We start from the raw sequence: 21,534 nt of genomic DNA on the forward strand, positions 1-21,534 counted from the left end.
TTGGGGTGGTCTTTAAATTTTGCCCCTCATATTTGTGTCTTTAAATTATACCCCTCATATTGCTGGTCTTTAATTTTTGCCCTTCGCATTGCAACTCTGAGCGTTCACGCAGAAATCATGAGGTTCTGAGTTCGAACCCCCGCTCGAAGCATAAATTAAAAAAAAAAAGCGCAAGGCAAGGTTTGGGTCGCGTGTGTGGGACCCAAGATATACTTGTTAAGGAATTTCCAAATTTATGCGGGACCGGCATACCTGCCTTATGGGCAGACTTGCACAAGTATCTTTGGGTCCGCATAACTTTGGTATTCTTAACAATGTTTATGCCCGGGGGCAAACTTTTATGCCGGACCCGACATAAACTTGTGAAGGAATTACCAAAGTTATGCGGAGCCGACATACTTATGCCAAGTACGCCCCGTAAGGCATAAGTATGCGGTCCGCATAAGTTTGGTAATTCCTTAACAAGTTTATGCGGCATACTTTTAATGGGCAAACTTTTAATGCGGACCGGCGTAAACTTGTGAAGGAAGTACCAAAGTTATGCGGACACAGCATACTTATGCCAAGTACGCCTATAAGGCATAAGTATGCCAGTGGTCATAACTTTGGTAATTCCTTCACAAGCGTATGTCGATGGGGGCATAGCGAAATTTAAACTCGCCTTGCGAATTTTTTTAAAATTTTGACTGTGTGGGGTTCGAACGAAACTCATGGGGTTTAGCCGAAGCAAAATTTAAAGATTTCAAATATGAGGCGAAATTTAAAGGCACCACCCCAAAAGAAGGGCAATAAAGACTTGAAAGGGGGACTTGTCATGTAATCAGCAACTTGGGCTATTGTTTTATGCTTGGGCTTATTTCTTATGTGGCCCAATGCCATATAATCATCAAATCCAACATTTTTTCTTGCAAAACTTTGGAACTATCTAAAGGGGTCAACCGAAAGGAGCAACATGGTGTTGATGCCAAATCATGCAAATTTATTATAGTTAACTTAATATATAAGGTGAGAATGTATGTTAATTAGCCTAGCTAAATGCTAAAAGTCTTTGTATACACACATGGTATGCATCTATTAGTTTGGTGTAACAAACACCATGTGCGAGTAAACTTTTTCCAAAAGCTATGTCACGCTAATCTTTTTCCAAAAGCTATGTCACGCTAATCTTTCATTTGTCTTGACAAACGAACTAGTGTAATAAAGTTATGAGTATTTCATATCCATTCCTCACAATATGCAAAATATTAGGAGAAACTTGTATGTATTTGTACCTGATACGTACCAATAAAACGGAAACACTTAGGACCCGTTTGGCCATAAAAATTATTCACTCATCTCAATTGTTAATCATATACTATACTTCTTAGATGCATGGGTTGTTATTGTTGTAATGGTAAGGATGCAAGTGGAGTTAAGTCTATGCTTGAAGAAAAGTAGCATTTTTCTCTCCACTTTTTTACTATGATGAAGTGGAAACTTCATTGTACGGAGATGAAATTTTAAGTTGTAGAATTTGACAAAATTCAGATTCCTTATTTTATACTCTAACTTGTTTCTGTCAAGTGATCCCAAAAAGTTTAGTTTTACTCCTATTAAATAGTCAAAGACATAAATTAAGAAAAGAACATGCTTAGAGAATTAGGTTTCAATAGTTTATCAATTTTGTGCACATTAGCGTGTGGCTTAGTGATCCATGAGGCGGGAGGAGAACCATGAGGTTAAAAAATGCTAGGCAATATCTTCTTATATGCCTAAGCTTTGGGGGGCGGAGTTACCGGATATTTATGTTTGTGGGAGGTACTACGTCATCGGTGGAATTTTCGATGTGCATGCAAGATGGCTCGGACACCGCTATCATTAAAATAAAACTACCACTAAACTTAACGGACTATTTTGATTTTTGTCCTCCAAATTTTTCTAACAGATGGAAAAAGAGTTGCTGTTAAAGGGGATAGAGAAGATAGAATCAGTGACCTACCAAGAAACGTCCTAGATCGTATCCTTGAACTCTTGCAAGTTCAGGATGCAACAAGAACTAGTATTTTGTCCCGAAACTGGAGATATATTCGGGTCACGCTTCCAAATTTGGTTCTGGATTACAACTTCTGTTGCAAGTTAATAAAAGAATCCCAATCCAACTTCAAAGAAACAGTAGATTATATTGTGTTACTGCATGCATATGGGGTACATAATGAAGTTTGGTCTTAACCTTTGTGGAGCACATCTGTCTTCATATGAAGTTATTGATAAATGGGTGCTACATGTAACCAGAAATGGTGTTAAGAGGCTAACTCTTTGCCTTCCAACTTTGGGTACCTACACACTGCCTTCTTCTATTTTTAATTGTTCAACATTGACAAAGTTGTCACTATTCAGATGTGTCTTCAAATTACCCAATCCTTTTCTTGGTTTTCAGATTCTTATCACCCTTCGTCCGGAAAGCACAACCTACGTGCCAACCACATCGTATTCCCCTTCGTCCGGAAAGCACAACCTACGTGCCAACCACATCGTATTCTGTCATAAAGGCCCCCTTTCTTGCCAAATCAACCTTGATCTCGTGTCATGGTACTCAAATACCTAAATATTGTTTCACCAGGGCTGGAGTCCTTGTGCATTAATGACAGTCACTCCAATCTTGTGCTAAATTGCTTTATGAACTGCAAGAATTTGAGAGTTAGAACTTGAAGTTAACGGAGTGGTTAATAATCCAACACATGATAAAATATCAACTTTGACGAAGCTTCTTCTTAGCTTTCCGGCACTTGACGTACACAATTTGGATTCATTCTTTGTTGAGATAAGACATTGACTACCTGTTTCACTTGAATTTCTTATAGAGATGGTAATTTCATATGATTCTAATTCTTGTATATGCTCCAAAGGTTTTGAGTGCAGACGTTGTTCCAAATGGGCTTCGTTTTACGCTCAACTCCTTGTGGGTCTAGTGTTAGATGTGGACTTCAGCAAAATTGGTCTGATTTCTTGCGCTCTACAGTTGTTTAAAAATTCCCCCAGTTTGAGTAAGCTTGAGATTTGGGTAAGTAACGGAAAATTATTTAGCCTTGCACTTAACATGTGTATGATCTGGTTCACTTTTGCACTTAATATTTGTGAAACATGAGAATCTAAAATGACCTGGTATCTCTTTATACCATTTTTTAGGTTGATGTTACCAACGACGACACCGAAGTAGTTTTGAAGTATCTGGACTCGCCATCCTGCTTGGAACAACCACTCGACAAGCTCGAGTATGTAGCCATCAGTTATTTTGAGAGTTCACAAGCTGAACTGCTATTTGTAAAGCTCTTGCTTTCTCACACCCCATCACTGCTAACGATGTGCATTGGTCAGGGGACCAACATAGACATTGATATTGCCTTAGAATTGATGCGTTTTCGCAGAGCTTCTCCCAGGGAGAACTATTCTATTCTCAACATAAGGGTTAGAAGCAAGATTGATATTTATCTGTTGTCAATTAGTTTTGTAAAACAAGGGATGAATTGACAAATTTTGTAAAAATTTGGCATTCCCTTAATTAATATGTTCTTCCCTAGATGTCTCGGAAGCTCAGCCTCTGTCTATGTGTATGATAAGATTAGCAGTATATTGCGCTGTCATCTACTTCGGATTAAAGTTTGTAGGTACTATGGGGCTGTGGAAGAGAAAGCTGACACCTCTCTAACAGCTTAAACCGATCAATTGTGTATGATAAACACAGTATAACACATTTGTATAGTTATGAAACTTTTCACCAAAAAGTGCTTCTAAGTGTACGTTTAAAAGTTTATACATTATTAAATTATTTTTAAATTAAAAAGGGAAAAGGCATCATTACCCCTTAAACTTTGGCTGAAGTTGCTACGACACAACTTAATTTTTCAAAAGTCCTATTACCTCCTCCCTCAACAACACCCCCCCCCCCCCCCAAAACTTTTTAAAAATAGAAGGCAAAAGACATAAATTGACCCTTGAATTATACCTCAAAAGTCATTTTCACACTTAAGCTTTACTAGTGACCTATTACACACTTAATAAATGAAAAAGTGATATTATTTATCCCTCCAGAGCTAATGTAGCATAAAAAAAAAAAAAAAATTACATTTAAATAATAAGAGAGTGAGATCAGATTTTTTTTTCCAACTTCTTCCTCTTTATTCAACCACCCCCAACCCCTCCCCCTTCTCCTCCTCATTCTCGCCACCCCCAACCCCACGCCCTTGTCCTCCACCTTCCTGCCACCCCCCAAAACCCTTCTTCTTCTTCCTCTCACTGCCACCCCACCCCTCTCTTCTGCCACTTTCACGCCACCTCCACCCCCACCCCCACTCCCACTTCCCAAACCTTTTTTCTTCTTCATTTCACCATCACCACCACCGCCTTCACGCCACCCCCACCCCCCAAAACCCTTATTCTTCTTCTTCGTTTTCATTTCATAAATCCAGCAGCCACCATATTAAAAAAAAAAAAAGGATACATAACTTGATCCTAACTTAAAATCAATTTTTATATTTATCATTCAAGATCCACTTCTTTAAGTTAGCAATTGCGATGATTGTAGTGTTGAAATTTTTTAACTGACTATGGATGCAAAGTTCTTAAAAGGTGGGTGTGCCTTAAATTGCATTGTGCAAATTTTTCGAAAATATGTTGCTTCTAAGACTGAGATGTTCTGTTTAACGTTTAATTTTCAATATTTTAAGTTAGGCGGAGCAGTGCCATTCTCTCTCTTTTTTTTTTTTTTCTTTGAAAATAGCTCGATGGGTTCAATATCACACATAATAAAAAATAATAAAATTTATTTTATAGGTAGATTAGATGCAAATTTGGTTACTGAAAAATGAAGAAGATCGGAAAAAATAAAAGTTCACCAAAAATATTGAAGCTCACACCGGAAAATATTGAAGCTCATTGGAAGAGTTAATTCTTCAAATGGTCATTGAACTTATAGAAAAGTTCTACTAAAGTAATTTTTGAATTTTTTTGCACAATAAGGTCATCAAAGTATGTCCTTATTTCCAATAAAATAAATTAACCTATTTTTAGATACTTCATATATAAATTATAAAACGCACAATTTTTAGATACTTCACAATTCTTGTTCAAGTTTTAATAATAAAATAGAAATATTCAAATAATATTTCAAGCTATAAGAATAAAACACTATAATCGTTCAAATTTTAAGTATGCTATAAGCTGATTTTCTTTATTATATCAACATCTTTTGAACTATTTTAATATTTTCTATTGTTCAAAGTCGGAAGTTAAATATTTTCTTGAATATAAGTGCTTGGACATAATTGAAACACATGAGACGCTATATAAATCCATGATGCATGTACTTATATATATATATAGAACGAGATTGGTTTATTGGTAGAATATTTGGACAAATTTTCTCAAGAAAAAAATAGTGTTGGATAACGACGTCGCAAAAATGAAAACACTTTTACAATTAGTTGTATATATGCTTTCTAAAAATATAAAATGTTTACATTAATTGTAATCCACTTATTTATACAACTTAAATAAAATCAAAATATTACAAGTTCACCTCCAAGAAAACAAAAATACAAAATATTTTCTTTTATTATTGAAAATTTTATATATCAGGAAGAATAATTTACAATCAGATAAAAAGCCTATAGTTAAGCTTTGTGCTCAGTTCTATCACCATTCAACCGTATCCTCTTATTGTCTACTGAGATATAATTTTGCAATATTTTGAAATTTTTAATCGAATTAATATTTCACATTTTGAAAGTAAAATAGAAATATTCAAATGGGTTTTATAATTTAAAAATGAGTTAAGGGCTTTTTATGTCAAAAAATGGATGGTTTTACTTTTTTGGAAACATGGACATAGTTTGATGACCTTATTATCCAAAAAAATTCAAAAGTTATTTTAGGGGGGCTTTCCTACAAGTTCAATGACCATTTGTAGAATTGACTCCTCATTGGAAATAATAGTGGTTATAAAATAAGAAAGGGAGTAGGGATGAAAAAGAAAGGGAGGGTGGGGAAGGAGTGGAATGGAAAAAAAATATAAAATTAAAAATTAGAGGATTTTTGACATGGCACTGACGTGGACTGAGGTGGCATTGATGTGGGGAGATAGTGTGTATACTCTCCCCTAGTGCAACTGGTCATATTGTATCAGGGAGTAAAAAATAACACTTTTAAATATATTAGGTGTGTAATGGGTCGCCAAGATAGTTTAAGTGTAAAAATGACTTTTGAGGTATAGTTTAAGGGTCAATTTATATCTTTTGCCAAAATAGAATAAATACCACCTAGGAGATGATAAGGAAAGTGAATTTCACTCTCTCTAGGAGAGTGAGAAGCATAAAATTTGATAAAAATATACACTTGTCATTTTTTAATTAGGTACTTCATATTTAACTACACCTAATTAATTATCATTAAAGCTTAAAGTTTTTTTTTTTTTTTCAAAAGTTCTTGTTAACTCCGACAAAATGTGAGATTGAAAATAAATTTTGTCAAAATTCCGGCCATGTGTTTTGAATTTTGCCAGGAAAAAAAAAAGTAGGAAAATGGGCAGCCATGTTAGGCTTGCACAGCAAAGAGAAGAACAAAGGAAAAAAAAAAAAGATTAAATGTACATGTGGCAAGGAGAGTGTATGTTACTCTTTCATAAGAATTTGGATATCCAGTTTTAGGATGATATTTATTCTTTTAAAAAAAATTTAGGACAGAATAAGATGTGTCGTAGCAACTTTAGCCAAAGCTTAGGGGTAACGATGCCTTTTCCCAATTAAAAAAATTATATTTTTTAACAGATTAAAAACAAAATAGAAGGGAGCACTATTTAAAGTCCAGCCCACGCTCAACCCTCTGAAAACTCAAAGATGCCTCAGTTTTGCTGAAATTCCATCACATCGCAAGAGAGGTGGTAGAAGCAATCCACAACAAAAAATCGCGAGAAGTCGTTTAAGAAGAGTGGAAACTTTGTTAATTCGGCATTCAACATGACTCAAGGTATTAATTCTTTTTTCTTAATGGATCCGGGCATGCGCTTTTCGATTAATTCACGTGATACGTGCATTCCCACCAAAGAACAGTCTAGGTCCGGGTCTTCTTTTTCGCACCTCGACTAGTTCCATGCAGTATCCCACCAACAAGGTAACTCTGTCCACCAAGTCTAGTATACTTTGTCCACCAAGTCACCTTGACTAGTTCCACGTGATATCCCACCAGCAAGAGTAACTCTGTCCATCAAGTCTAGTATAATCTGTCCAGCAAGTCTTGAAATCAACTACATTATTTTTGTCTGTGCTAAGATTTGAACTTAAAACTTCACGGTACTCAACCAGGCCACACCCTTGGGTGCCAAGGTGTTGAATTCTTTATTTCCCATTTTTTGGATTATAGTTTTTTAAGACTAAGATTATTCAAATTCTTCAAACTGATTCTCATCTCAAAGTTAATAATATGTTATACTAGTTTCTTAGGTGCATGTATGGCTGTTGTAATGGTAAGGACGCAAGTGGAATTGAGTCTGTGCTTGAAGGAAAAATAGCATATTTCTCTCCAGTTGTTTACTACAACGAAGTGGAAATTTTATTGTTCCGGGATGAAATTTGAAGTTTTAGAATTTGACAAAGAAACTCATGTTCCTTATTTTATAACTTGGTTCTGTCCATTGATCCCAAAAAGTTTAATTTTACTCCTATTAAGTAGTCGAAGACATAAATAAAGAAAAGAACATTGCGCAGAGAATTAGGTTTCAAAGCTCTGCATAGCATTTTTTAAGTAGAAGCACCTTTAGTTTGTTAATTTTGTGCACAGTAGCTTGTGGCCTAGTGGTTGATGAAGTGGGAGGAGAATCATGAGATTAAAAAGATACAAGGTAAGCTTTGGTGGGCGGAGTTCTTTGGATACCTCTGTTGATGTGTTGTTGGGAGGTACTATGTACCCGGTGAAATAGTCGATGTGCACGCAAGATGGCTCGGACACCACTGTCATTATGGAAAAACCACCACTAAACTTAAGGGACTATTTTGATTGTTTTTATCCAAAATTTTCTAACAGATGGAAAAAGAGCTGCTGTTGAAGGGGATAGAGAAGATAAAATCAATGACCTACCAAGAAATGTCCTAGATCGTATCCTTGAACTCTTGCCGGTTCAGGATGCAGCAAGAACTAGTATTTTGTCCCGACACTGGAGATACATTTGGGTCATGCTTGCAAATTTGGTGCTGGATTACCACTTATGTCGTAAGTTAATATTAGAGTCCCAATCCAACTTCAAAGAAGCAGTAGATGATATTCTGTTGCTGCATATGGGGGACATTATGAAATTTGTTCTTGACACTAAAGGAGCACGTTTGTCTTCATATGCAGTTATCGATAGATGGGTGCTTCATGTAACCAGAAATGGTCTCAAGAAGCTAACTCTTCGCGTTTCAAATTTAGATGCCTATACATTGCCTTGTATTTTTAATTGTTCAACATTGACACACTTGAAACTCTTCAAATGAGTCTTCAAATCATTCAATTCCTTTCTTGGTTTTCCGAACCTTATCACCCTCCGTCTGGAAGAGACAACCTTTTTACTAACCACATCGTATTGTGTCATCAAAGCCCCGCTTCTTGCCAATTTGACCTTGAACCCCGCTTCATGCGGTAACACAGAGATTTGACCTTGACCCACCTGCTCAATAATAAGTCATAGGTGAGTTCTCAGGGGATGCAACATTAATATTTATACATGAATCAAAAAAACCATATATATGTGCAATTTTCGACGAAGGTTCGATTGACACCCCTTGCACCCCTATAATTCCGCCCCTGCTCAGTACCTAACCGTTGTTTCACCAAGGTTGAAGTCCTTGTATGTTCGAGACAGATACTACAATCTCTTGCTAAATTGTTTCATTAATTGCGAGAATTTGAGAGTGTTCAACCTTGAATTGGACGACGTGGTTAATAGTCCAAAACATAATGAACGATTAACTTTGTTAGAAGCTTCTTGTTAGCTTGCCTGCACTTGAGGTACTCCATTTGGATTCTTTCTTTGTTGAGGTAAGATATTGACTACTTGCTTCACTTGAATGTCTTATAGAGATGGTAATTTAATATGATTCTAATTATTGTATTTGCTCCAAAGCTTTTGAGTGCAGACATTGTTCCTAATGGGCTTCCTGTTACGCTCAACTGCTTGTGGCATCTATTGTTAGATGTAGACTTCTGCGAAATGGGTCTGATTTCTTCTGCTCTGCAGTTGATTAAGAATTCCCCCAATTTGAGTAAACTTGAGATTTCGGTGAGTAATGGAAAATTATGTGGTCTTGCACTTGATATGTCTATGATTTTGAGACTATTTAATGACCTGGTATTTCTTTATACCATTGTTAGGTCCACTTTAGCAGTGACAACACGGAAGCAGTTTTGAAGTATCTGGACACGCCATCCTGCTTGGAACAACCACTCGAGAAACTCGAGTATGTGGCCATCAATGATTTTGAGAGTTCACAAGCTGAACTGCTATTTGTAAAGCTATTGCTTGCTCGCACTCCATCTCTGCTAAGTATGTGCATTAATCAGTATACCGACATAGACACTGATATTGCCTTAGAATTGATGCGTTTTCCCAGAGCTTCTCCCAGGGCAGAGCTATTATATTCTCAACAAAAGGATGAGGATGTTAACTCCAGTTGATATGTGATTTGAGGGTAGGAAGGCAGATTGATGTTTATCTGTTGTCAATTAGTTTTGTTAAACAAGGGATGAATTGGCATATTTTGAAAAAGTTTGGCGGTCCCTTAAAATATGTTCTTCACTGGATGTTTTGGAAGCTCAGTCTGCGTCGATCCGTTTGATATGATTAGCAATTAGCAGTCTTTTGCTTTATTGCTCTGTCATCTACTTATGATTAAAGTTAAACAGGCTATTGAGACATAGGATGTGTGATGGTTTATCAGAAAGTTTTATTTTGTTCAAACTTCAAAGCAATGTATATATTGCCAGTTAAGATTCTTGTCACTGTTAAACAAATTGTTGTGGTATATAACTTACCGGCTAGTGGTGTAATCTTCTCTTCATACTTTTAATACCTTCTTATTCGTTTCGACCCAATTTATCTAGCACTTTCACTGTATTAAAGGTTAATTTGATCAAAATTTCCACCTAAATAAGAAACAAATTCTTTAGTTTTATTCTCGCAAGTGTAGTTTAATTTCTCTAATCGGGGCCAAGTAATTGTTGAAACTGTATTTAGTTTGCAGGTACAATGGGGTTGTGGAAGAGGTAGTTGACACCTCTCTAACAGCTTAACCTGATTAACTTTTTTTTTTTTTTTTTTTTTTTTTTTTTTTTGTCCTAGATGAGTTTAAATGGAGTAATATGGTTAGTGAGTATTCATTTAGCCGACCTCAATATATTGGGACTTAGGTGGTAGTTATTAATGTTGTGAACTTTCTTCATTTTCAAGATGTTCTTTGCATGTGAATTTCCTTCAAAACAACACCTTTGATGCCCCAAATGTTTCATGTGTTTATTTCAGGGATTTCACTTTTTGTGAGAATACTCTGTTTCATTTACTAAGACAGGCCAAACGAGGATAACAGTGTGCTTTAATCTTGTCCCTGAGGCAGATTGAAGCTGATAGCCTTTATGCAAATTCTGGATATATTGTATACCTGTTGGCATTTGGGGATAGGCGTCGTACCATGTGCTCCACTTCCTTCTCGTATCTGATGATGTTGTCATGGTTAACACATAAGACCCTCCGTTTCCCGCCTTCAACTGTCAGCCAACAGTGGTAGATATGGTTAGAACAATGGGGCTCTACTTCACCAACAATAGAAGTATACAAGGATATCCAGAGTTTATTAAAGGCTTGAAATTACCTCTTTGGGATTTCCTATGCTTACTGGCTATTATTTCTGTTGTCTTTGCATCTTATCTTGGGCCGAGAGTCTATTGGAAACAGCCTCCCGAACTTCACAAGGTAGGGGTAAGGTTTGCGTACGCTCTATCCTCCCTAGACCCAACCTTGGTGGGAATATACTAGGTATGTCGTTGTTGTTGGGATTTCCGATGCACTGCAAGTTGTGCCATTGATGAATATTACTCCGCTTCTTCAATTGAATGAGCTGTAATTGGTACCCTTATGAGTAGTCATATGAATAACCTCATTAACCAGTGGTTGGCAAGGAACAAGGAAAGAACTCAGGTGTGCAAAGTCCAACATATGTTTTACTCTACAAAGAGCGCAAGTAACAAGAGGTCATGCTATACTCAAGTATTATTCAAAATGATAAGTTAAATGGCCACTGGACTACAGAAAATAAATGAACAAAGTTGTTTTTTCTTTTGTATCAAAAGAGCCGCGTCTTTTTTTGCTATTTCACTTAAAAGGTCACTCAAACCGAAAAGTGATATATCTGGCCACTTTTTAATGATCTGATTTTTAAAGAAGAAAATAGACAACATTAAACTCAACTCATTTAAAAAAAACCTTGAATTTTTAACATGTGTCTCACTCAATTGAAATTAGTTGTATGAGGCTCTTTCTCGTGACATAAAAAAAGTGAACCTCGAATTTGTGGACTCAAAAGTGTAAGATGTGGGTTCACTTTTTTGTCTCACAAAAAAGAGTCTCACACGGCTAATGTCCGTCGTGTGAGCACATAATAAAACTTTTCAAAACCTCCTATCCAAGCTAATATCCGACCTGAAATATGTATGTTTGAAGTTTGCTTGCTTACACAAGTAATATGCCAAACTTCAAATAAATTTTTACTTCGGACATGAATTTTTTTCAACTTCAAATCACATATATCTGAATTCTGAAATTAATTCTAAAGTGACTAAACATACAAAAAAAATTATAAACTTTGATCGTAAGCTTAAATGAATCCCAAAATGGGCTATCTAAGCACTTGCCCCGATTTAGAGAGTAAGTACTGTTGAAGGCCCAGCCACACTCAACCCTCTGAAAGCTCAAAGACTCCTCAGTTTTGCTGAAATTTCACACGTTGCAACAAAAGTCGCTAATTTCCCGATCAACAAACATGACTCAAGGTATGCAATTCTCTCTTTCTTTCTTTCTTTTTTCGTCATTTTTTTTATTATGAATTTTAATAGATTCTCATCTCAAATGTTAATCATATGATCTTTATTTTTGTTCTGTATTTTGACTTGGTTGTTATAGTTTCTTAGTGCATGTATTATTGTAAGGTTTCAAGTGGAATAATTGAGTCTATGCTTGAAGACAAAATAGCATTTTTCTCTTCACTTGTTCTTTTTTTTTTTTTTTGAGAGGGTAACAGTTATGTATATATTAGCAAAACAGTACATGGGTTGTACTGAAACCATATTTACAAGTGAGCAAAAGAAAAAAAGAGAATATATCAGACCAATCTTCTATCCTAACAGGAACCTAAAATATCTAGGATAGAAATGGTATCAACTGTAACAGTCTTTGAGTACCAAAAACAAAAAAAGTAGCACACAATTCAGTTTAATCTTCTGTACTGTGTTGTCACTGTCCTCAAAACATCTGGAGTTACCTTTCTCTCCAAATGGTCCATCATGTGCCTTCTTCACCACATAAGTAACATCATGAATTGTCCTTGCTATGCCTCTGAGATTAATAAAGATCTTAGATAACTGATCAGTTATCTTGCAATGCAAGAACAAATGGCAAACTGTTTCCACTTCTTCACCACATAAGTAACATCTAGAGCACAGTGAAATCTTCCTCTTCATGAGATTTCTTTGGGCCAAAAAAAAGCTTCCTTAGCCAGTAACCATGTGAAGCATGCCACCTTGTAGGGAATTTTAGTCATCCAGATGAGTTTCCAAGCAGCAATAACATATATACCTGGTGTAATTCCACAAGTGGGGTATGGGGAGGGTAGGGTGTACGTAGACCTTACCTCTACCTTTGTGGGGTAGAGAGGTTGATTCCGATAGACCCTTGGCTTAAGTAAAACAGGAACAATCATCAAGTAAAACAGGATAGCAAGAAAACTAAAGCAGAAGAGACAACAAGTAGTAATAGAAGACTAGGAACACGAAACATGTGAATACTAAAATAAGAAATACAAGAAAATTCCGGAAATAATACTAATCCAACAAGAAAGGAAAATATTATAAATCCCATTACGAGTCTTCTACGCTAATCCTCGACCTCCACACCTTCCTATCTAGGGTCAAGCTGAAGACTAGTCCTATCCTGTCTGATCATCTCTCCCCAATACTTTTTCGGCCCACCTCTACCTCTTGCAGCCCTCCATCGCCGGCCTCCCACACCGCCTCACCGGAGCGTCTGTGCCTCTCCTTTGGACATGTCCGAACCATCTCAGTCTCGCCTCCCTCATCTTGTCCGCCACGGAGGTCACTCCCAGATGAGTTTCCAAGGCCACTTAATAATCTGAGCGTCTGCGTTATTCAAATTCTTGTATGCTTCATACTCTATAGTTACCACTACTATTGCCCTTGCCAACTTAATGTATCATACCCATTCTGTAATCCTGCAATACCTTCCAGGTATAAGTAAAAGCCAATCTACAAACTTCCCAATCATTCAAATTTCTCCTTAGAATAAGCTCCCAACTATGTTGAGACTACATGCCAGCTACAGTCTTCTCTTGATACTGGGCAAGAGCATAAATATCAGGAAAAAGTTCCTTCAGAACTCCATTACCCCACCATTTGTTATTCTATAAGGAAACCCTGATAGTTTTAATACCATTCATCAGTATCATCACCCTGATAGTCACTTTGTTTTTCAGAGCAGCCCAGAGGAATCTTCAGTTGCTAACTACAATGAAGTGGAAATTTTACTGTTCAGAGATGAAATTTGAAGTTTTAGGAAAAAGTAACTTAGATGCCTCATTTTATGACTTGTGTCTGTCAATTGATCCCAATTTTTTAAATTTTACTCCTATTAAGTAGTCAAAGAAGAAGAAGACAGAAATAAAGAAAAGGAACATGCTGAGAAAATTAGGTTTCAAACATCTGCATAGCATATTCTCTGAGCAAAAGCACCTTCAGCGTATTCAAAGTTAACAAAAAAATCGTTCCAATGTATAACTAAATAATGTTTTTGAAGAAAAGGAAAAAAAGCTCATGTCCAAACTGGCCTTTAGACTTTTATGTTTTGACTTTTGAGAGATGAAGTGGACCCAAGGTGTTAGTTTCTAGGAAACATGACGGATCATCTATGTTCAGCATTATCATTAAGGATCAAAATACACCTACCACTACACTTACCGGACTATTCTGAAATTTTTTCTCCAAATTCTTCTAACAGATGGAGAAAGAGCTGTTGTTGAAGGGGATAGAGAAGATAGAATCAGTTACCTACCAAGAAACGTCCTAGATCGTATTCTTGAGCTCATACCACTTCAAGATGCAGCAAGAACTAGTATTTTGTCCAAACACTGGAGATATATTTGGGCCACACTTCCAAATTTGGTGCTGGATTACCACTTATGTCGTACATTAATATTAGAATCCGAATCCAACTTCAAAGAAGCAGTAGATGATATTCTGTTACTGCATATGGGGGACATAATGAAGTTTGTTCTTGACGCTAGTGGAGCACGTTTGTCTTCATATACAGCTACTGATAGATGGTTGCTTTATGTAACCAGAAATGGTGTCAAGAAACTAAATCTTCAAGTTTCAAATTTCGATACCTATACACTGCCTTCTTCTATTTTTAATTGTTCAACACTGACAAAGTTGACACTCTTCAAATGTGTCTTCAAACCACCGAATTCCTTTCTTGGTTTTCAGAATCTTATCACCCTTTATCTGCAGTGGACAACCTTTTTGCCAACCACAACCACAACATTTTGTGTTATTAAGGCTCCCCGTCTTGCAAAATTGACCTTGAACTCGTGTCATGGTACTCAGTACCTAAACATTGTTTCGCCAGGGTTGAAGTCCTTGTATGTTCGAGACAATCACTACTATCTCTTCCTAAATTGTTTCATCAATTGCAAGAATTTGAGAGTGTTTGAACTTGAACTTGATGACATGTTTAATAATCCAAAACATGATGAAAAATCAACTCCGGAGAAGCTTCTTGTTAACTTGCCTGCACTTGAGGTACTCCATTTGGATTCTTTCTTTGTTGAGGTAAGATATTGACTAATTGTTTCCCTTGAATATCTTATAGTGATGGTAATTTCATATGATTCTAATTATTGTATTTGCTCTAAAGCTTTTGAGTGCACAAGTTCCGAATGGGCTTTCTTTTACACTCAACTGCTTGTGGCATCTATCATTAGGCGTAGACTTCGGCAAAATGGGTCAGATATTTTATGCTCTACAGTTGATTAAGAGTTCCCCCAACTTGAGTAAACTTGACATTTGGGTAAGAAAAATATATCTGGTCATACACTAGATAAATATATGTATTGATGATCTGATTCATTTTTGCTCTCGATATATGCAAACTTTGAAAGTAAAATAACTTGGTATTTCCTTATACCATTAGGTCGAGTTTACAAGCAACAATGCCGAAGCAGTTTCGAAAAATCTGAACACACTAGCCTGCTTGGAACGACCTCTCGACAAGCTCAAGTATGTGGACATAAATGGTTTTGAGAGTTCAGTAGCTTAAATGCTTTTTGTAAAGTTATTGCTTTCTCGCACTCCATCTCTGCTAAGTATGTGCATTGATCAGTATACAGACATAGACATTGATATTGCCTTAGAATTGAAGCGTTTTCACAGAGCCTCTCCCAGGGCAAAGCTATTCTATTGATGCATTATCTTTACTCAATGAGATTTGATGAATTCACAAATTTTGTAAAAAGTGGCATTCTCTAATTAATATGTTCTTCACTTGATGTTTTGGAAGCTCAGTCTGCGTCGATGTGTTTGATATGATTAGCAGTCTTTTGCTATATTTGTCTGTATTCTGCTACTGATTAAAGTTCTGGCTATTGAAAAATAATTTATTTGATGGTTTAGCAGAAAGTGTTAAAATCTTGTTCACAGCATTGTATATATTATCAGTTAATACAGATTGTTGTGCTATTCAACGTACCTGCTATGGCTGATAGTGGTCTACTATTCTTGAGTTTTTTAACAGAGAATATATTTTGCCAAAAGTGTGGTCTGTAGGCTTTTTTTTTCTGTTTTATTTCGTCTTTATCCTCAAAACAATTTAGAGTCAATCTTTCAATTAAAGGGTTTTTTTGCTTTTTTAATTTTTTTTTTTAATTTTGATACATTTAGAGGACGAGGAAAGATAGAGGGGAACAAGAGATGAGATTATTGGAGTTGAATTTCACGCATACTGTGTGAGAGATTATTAACTTGATCTAGTATCATGATCTTTATTTTTTAAATGCTTTTTAATGGATACATTAGAGGACGAGGAAAGATGGAGGAAATATTTATGGAAAAGAAAGTTGACATTGAGAAATAGTCACCAGCAAGCTAGAAACATCTATTGTCTAGTAACATGTAGAGGTGTCAAATTGACGGGTCGGTTATATTTGAACGAGTTAAAATAGATAGAATTAATAGATAAGTCGGGCTATAACCTGTCCAATATTTGCTTGGATCATATTTGGACGTGTCAATATAACTTAGCATAATAATAGGTTATAAGCATCCAACTCCAAATTGTATTTTTATTTGGTTGCTTGTTCTTTTATAATTTGTTAAATTACCATGTATCTTCAGTGTTAAGAGGTCAGTTACCATACATCCAGCATGCTCAGAGAGGAAAGAAGAGTGTGATCGGACAGATATATCTCCAATTAATTGGAGACTTTCCTAAAGTGGCATAGAGGAGATTAATGTAGCAGAATGCAGCAAGACCAAAAGCCAAATTTACTTTGTGGCTACAGGTTCAGGAAAGATCACTAACGTGGATAGAATCCTGAAATAGGGGATGCAATTAGATTCGAGTTGTGTGTTATGTAACCTGGTGCCAGAGACTAGAGACCATTTATTTGCTGAGTGTTCACTGACTAGAAGCATATGGTACAGATTAATCATGGATAGATATTCACCAGTGGACGGGGGCAGATCTGCAGTAGTGGGTGTGGGTTCCTGAGAACCCACACCCGTCACCGTAGATCCTGTAATTATATGGGAAAATACAGGAAGAGTATAACAATTTTCAGATGAGAACCCACAACTAAATGCGTGGCTGGTTCGATGGCAAGGAAGGGACCCTTGCGTTGGACTTTGTCCAGCAGACACAGGATCGAAACCTCCTGGCATCTCTTCTTAAAATTCAATTCTGCTTTTCAAGCAGAATGCACTAAGGGCAAAACTCAGGTGGCATGTGTCCTTAACCTTGTCTATATTGAATTCATTCATGCAATATGGACAGAAAGAAATTCAAGAGTGCTTGAGAAGATTGAAAATCCAGCGACCAAAGTGGCAAGAAGTGTAGCATGCATCTGTAATATTCGAGCTCCAATCTCTACCAAGACAATGTCCACTTATAATTTGAATAGAAGAAAAGAAATTATATAAAGTTAGAAGAGTTAGATATGTAGATTTATTTGCCCATTTTTGATCCTCTGATTTCGTATAGGCAGGAAAAAAAAAAATAGAGTCTCCTACAAATGTGTCTTGGCACACAGTTACATGTTAGATGGCTTCAATTTCAATAGTTTTACTAAAGGAGAAAACATTCTATTCTACTATCTAATAAAAGGGTATAAGCACACAGGACGTCAACATGCCTGCTTGGCATTTTAGGGGCATTTCAGTCGAAATGGAGCAACGTGATTGGCTGAAAATGTATCTTACTGTAGTTGGAATATAGATGTTTGTTTGAGTTGACCAAATTGCCCCTTGCTTATCTCAACATACATCACCACATAAGCCAAAAGCTTATCAGGATAATTTCGGTATTTTATAGATTTTCGAGCTTTAAAGATACTCCCTCCATCCCATAATAAGTGTCACCTTAGCTAAAAACACGCATTTTTCTTTATTGTTGCATGCCTGACAACTCTATGTAAATAACTTGTCTTTTTAGTGGCTTCCTCGAACCCCGCGCATAGCGGGAGCTTAGTGCACCGGTGCCCTTTTTTTTTTTTAAGGGGATCCTTGGCGTAACTGGTAAAGTTGCTGCCATGTGACCAGGAGGTCAGGGGTTCGGGCCGTGGAAACAGCCTCTTGCAGAAATGCAAGGTAAGGCCGCGTACGATAGACCCTTGTGGTCCGGCCCTTCCCCGGACCCCTCGCATAGTCGGAGCTTAGTGCACCGGGCTGGCCTTTTAATCAATCCATTTTTTATTAGAGCAAAGAATTAAAATATCCAAGTCAGTTAGCCTTCATCAGTTATTTCATTTCACTTCCGTTATAAAAAAAATCCTTGGGATTAATTTCGTATAATGTAGCTTTAATGACTACTGGTAGGGATGTACATGGATCGGGTTGGTTTGGATTTTTTAAACACCAAACCAAACCAATTGCGTCGGGTTTTTAAATTTATACACCAAACCAAACCAATAAAATTCGGGGTTTTCAACCTCGGCTTTTCTCGGGTTATTCAGTTTTCTTGGGTTTTTTCTTTCGGAATAGTCTTGATACAAAATATATAACTTTTACTTCAAATATTTTTTTAGTCCTAGTATGATACAACTATATAATTAAGGTGTTTCTTAAGAAAATATCACAAAATGTGAGAAGAGTAATGACATTGTATTAAAATATTCAAAAAAAGCTAATAAAATCAGTTAAAATAAATATTACTAATTAACAATCCATAAAGAAAATGATCATAATCTAAAAATACTAAGTCATAGTAAAATAAGTACGGCTAATAAGTATTAATTATATGACAAAGGAAAAAACTTAAGTTATGTATTTTCACTCTCTAAATCAATTACGCAAAACTAACGAATAAATATCCAACATTATTGTCATTCCTACTGGAAAATTGAATTTCTTTTGTTAGCATTAGTGTTGAGTTAGTTTTGATTTGGACTTTATTTGAGTTACTAACATCCATAGGATATAAAACTTATTGACGTTCAAAATTCTAAATTCAAGCTTGAATAATATGATAATAAATATAAAAAAAAACTACGAAAAAATTTAAAATATATTTATAAATTACATTACAAATAAATATTTTTATGTATAAAATATTTTAAAAATTGAATACATGTAATGTCGGGATGGTTTGGTTCGGTTTGACTTTTTTTTAGTTAAAACCAAACCAATTATGGTCCTTTTTTTTTTTTTTTTTTTTTTTGTCAACACCAAACCAAACCACTAGTCGGGGTTTTTTTTCGGTTTGACTTGGATTATTGATTTGGTGCGGTTTGTCTATTTACTTTGTACACCCGTAACTATTGGGTATATTCTTACACATACCGTAAATCATTTGTCTTCAGGTAATGTTTGATTTACTTTAACCACAATAGATGTAGATAAAAGATTGGAAACTACATAAAAATACAAATTTTATTTGTTCTCTTTATATATCCAAATAAAGAGTAATCTATTTATTTTGTTTCCTTATTTACTCAAGTAATCTTATAAGGGGGAGCCAACAATACAAAATAAATAAATAAAAATCTCCTACAACACTACAATAATGTATGATAATTAAGAATAATGGTATATTAAAAATTTCATTAAATAATCATCATACATCTCTCATTCAAAAACACCGTCTAAATGGACAAAAAAATAAAAAAAACAAAAAAAACATACTACGTTTCATATTTTTTTAAAAATTAAGATAATCCATTTGTTTACATAGAGTACAACATTGGGCCCGTGCACACTAGTGATATGTATAAACTACAAACAACACAACTCACTAGTAACAACTAACAAGAGACCACGTGTTATTCATGATTATAGGGATTTCATTGCATAAATGATCACTCAACTATTAAAAGTACGCAATTAGGGTCTGTTTGGAAAGCCACCTAGTAATTGGAATTGGTGTAATTACTAGGGTAGTAATTAAGCCTAGTAATTACACAATATTGTAATTACAACGACATGTTGTTTGTCATAATGTAATTACAGTGTAATTACAAGCATGCTGTTTGGTTACACAAGTGTAATTACACAGTTTGTTTAATTAAAAAATAAAATTTAAAATTAATACTCCCTCTATTTCAATTTATGTGAGTCTATTACTATTTGGGGAGTCTACGAGGTGTTTCTTTGACCACATTTTTTTAAAAATATTTAAATTATAAATTATCATGACTTATAGTACTTTTTATGTAGTTTCTAAATATATAAATTTTATTTTTACAAACTTGAAAAATTTATGTCAAAATTCAGGGTCAAAGTTATGAAGTTTGACCCGTATAGTCCGAAAAGGTTCACATAAATTGAAACGGATAGAGTATTAAAAAATATGTGCCTTTACAATGATATTAAATTAGTTATTTAATAACACATTGTTTCTTGAAATTATATTAATTAACAATCATATATTTGTAACTAATATTGTAAAACATGATTGATATAAAATTTTCAAATTAATAATATTTTAATTTTAATTAATTATAAAACTTAAAAGCAGTCTTTTTTGTAAGAACATCATGGATGGGATGTTTGACAAAAAAAATTATAAATATAATGGCATAACATTATTCAAATGTTTGACAAAAAAAAACTATTAACTGTAAGTGAAAAATAAACAACATGTAATGTGAAATAACAAGTCAATAGTACTAAAGCAAATAAATTAAAATAGAAAATATAACCTAAATTCCAAATCCAAAAGAAAAAGTTTAACATAATACTCTTATCTCAAATTCCAACATTACATAAGTTCCAACATCACTTAAGTAAATATAATTCAAAAGAAAGGAAAAATAAAGTCTATAACCTCATTCATAACAAAATTTTACTTTAATAACGTCATTCATTATATGCCAAGTTTGTTAATGACTAATTCTTTCTAATATTAAGAGGTGTAGTTTCTAAAATTAGGATAATAGCACGGTTATGCTAAATTAATAAAATAAAAAAATAAAAATAAAAATACGAGTAATTACATGAAACCATAAGAAGTAAAGGTTGGGATTGAGAAGAAAGGAAATAAGAGATAAATAATTATAAAAAGAAAAAATATATTTTAAAAAATAAAAATAATTAAAAGTAAACATAAAAAATAATTTAAAATAATAGAAATAAAAAATAAATTAAAAAAGAAAAGAAATTAAAATAAACAAAAAAGAAAGAAACTAAAAATTAACACTGGAATTACAAGGTGTAACTACACCTAATTCTCAGCAACCCCTTGAGAATTAGAGAGTGTAATTACACCCAATTCCCACCTAACTGTGTAATTATTTAGTCAAACAAACAAACCAAACTCTGTAATTACACCCAATTCCAATTACCGGGGTGGCTTTCCAAACTGGCCCTTAATTTTTAGGAATTTCACTCAAATCGGAAATAATATATCTTGTTATTATTTGACGACGTCAAACCTAATTTCTTAAGCCAAAAATAATGAACATTAAACCCAACACATTTGAACAAAAAAAAAAAAAAAAAAAAAAAAAAAACTCCCAACTTGAAGTATGTATGTCTGAA

General features: G+C 34.8%; 1 protein-coding gene and 2 pseudogenes across 2 annotated transcripts; all 3 read left to right on the forward strand.

Annotated features, from left to right (window-relative positions):
- The first annotated feature begins 1,712 nt into the window (after nucleotides 1-1,712).
- LOC132060494 (F-box/FBD/LRR-repeat protein At1g13570-like) lies at nucleotides 1,713-3,449 on the forward strand (annotated as a pseudogene).
- A 3,482-nt stretch (nucleotides 3,450-6,931) lies between these two features.
- Nucleotides 6,932-15,833, forward strand: LOC132058939 (F-box/FBD/LRR-repeat protein At1g13570-like). Of its 2 annotated transcripts, none has more exons than XM_059451371.1 (5): nucleotides 6,932-6,999; nucleotides 10,526-12,048; nucleotides 14,285-15,087; nucleotides 15,203-15,355; nucleotides 15,479-15,833. In XM_059451371.1, exons 2-5 carry the CDS (start codon nucleotides 12,039-12,041, stop codon nucleotides 15,602-15,604), a joined length of 1,092 nt encoding a protein of 363 aa, XP_059307354.1. In that variant the 5' UTR covers nucleotides 6,932-6,999; nucleotides 10,526-12,038; the 3' UTR covers nucleotides 15,605-15,833. The 2 variants fall into 2 exon arrangements, with proteins under 2 accessions (XP_059307354.1, XP_059307353.1); XM_059451370.1 differs by having other exon boundaries at nucleotides 6,934-6,999; nucleotides 14,285-15,117.
- LOC132060495 (F-box/FBD/LRR-repeat protein At1g13570-like) lies at nucleotides 7,850-9,762 on the forward strand (annotated as a pseudogene).
- Nucleotides 15,834-21,534: the final 5,701 nt, after the last annotated feature.

Source organism: Lycium ferocissimum, chromosome 6 (assembly GCF_029784015.1).
Source record: "Lycium ferocissimum isolate CSIRO_LF1 chromosome 6, AGI_CSIRO_Lferr_CH_V1, whole genome shotgun sequence".
Lineage (NCBI taxonomy): Eukaryota > Viridiplantae > Streptophyta > Magnoliopsida > Solanales > Solanaceae > Lycium > Lycium ferocissimum.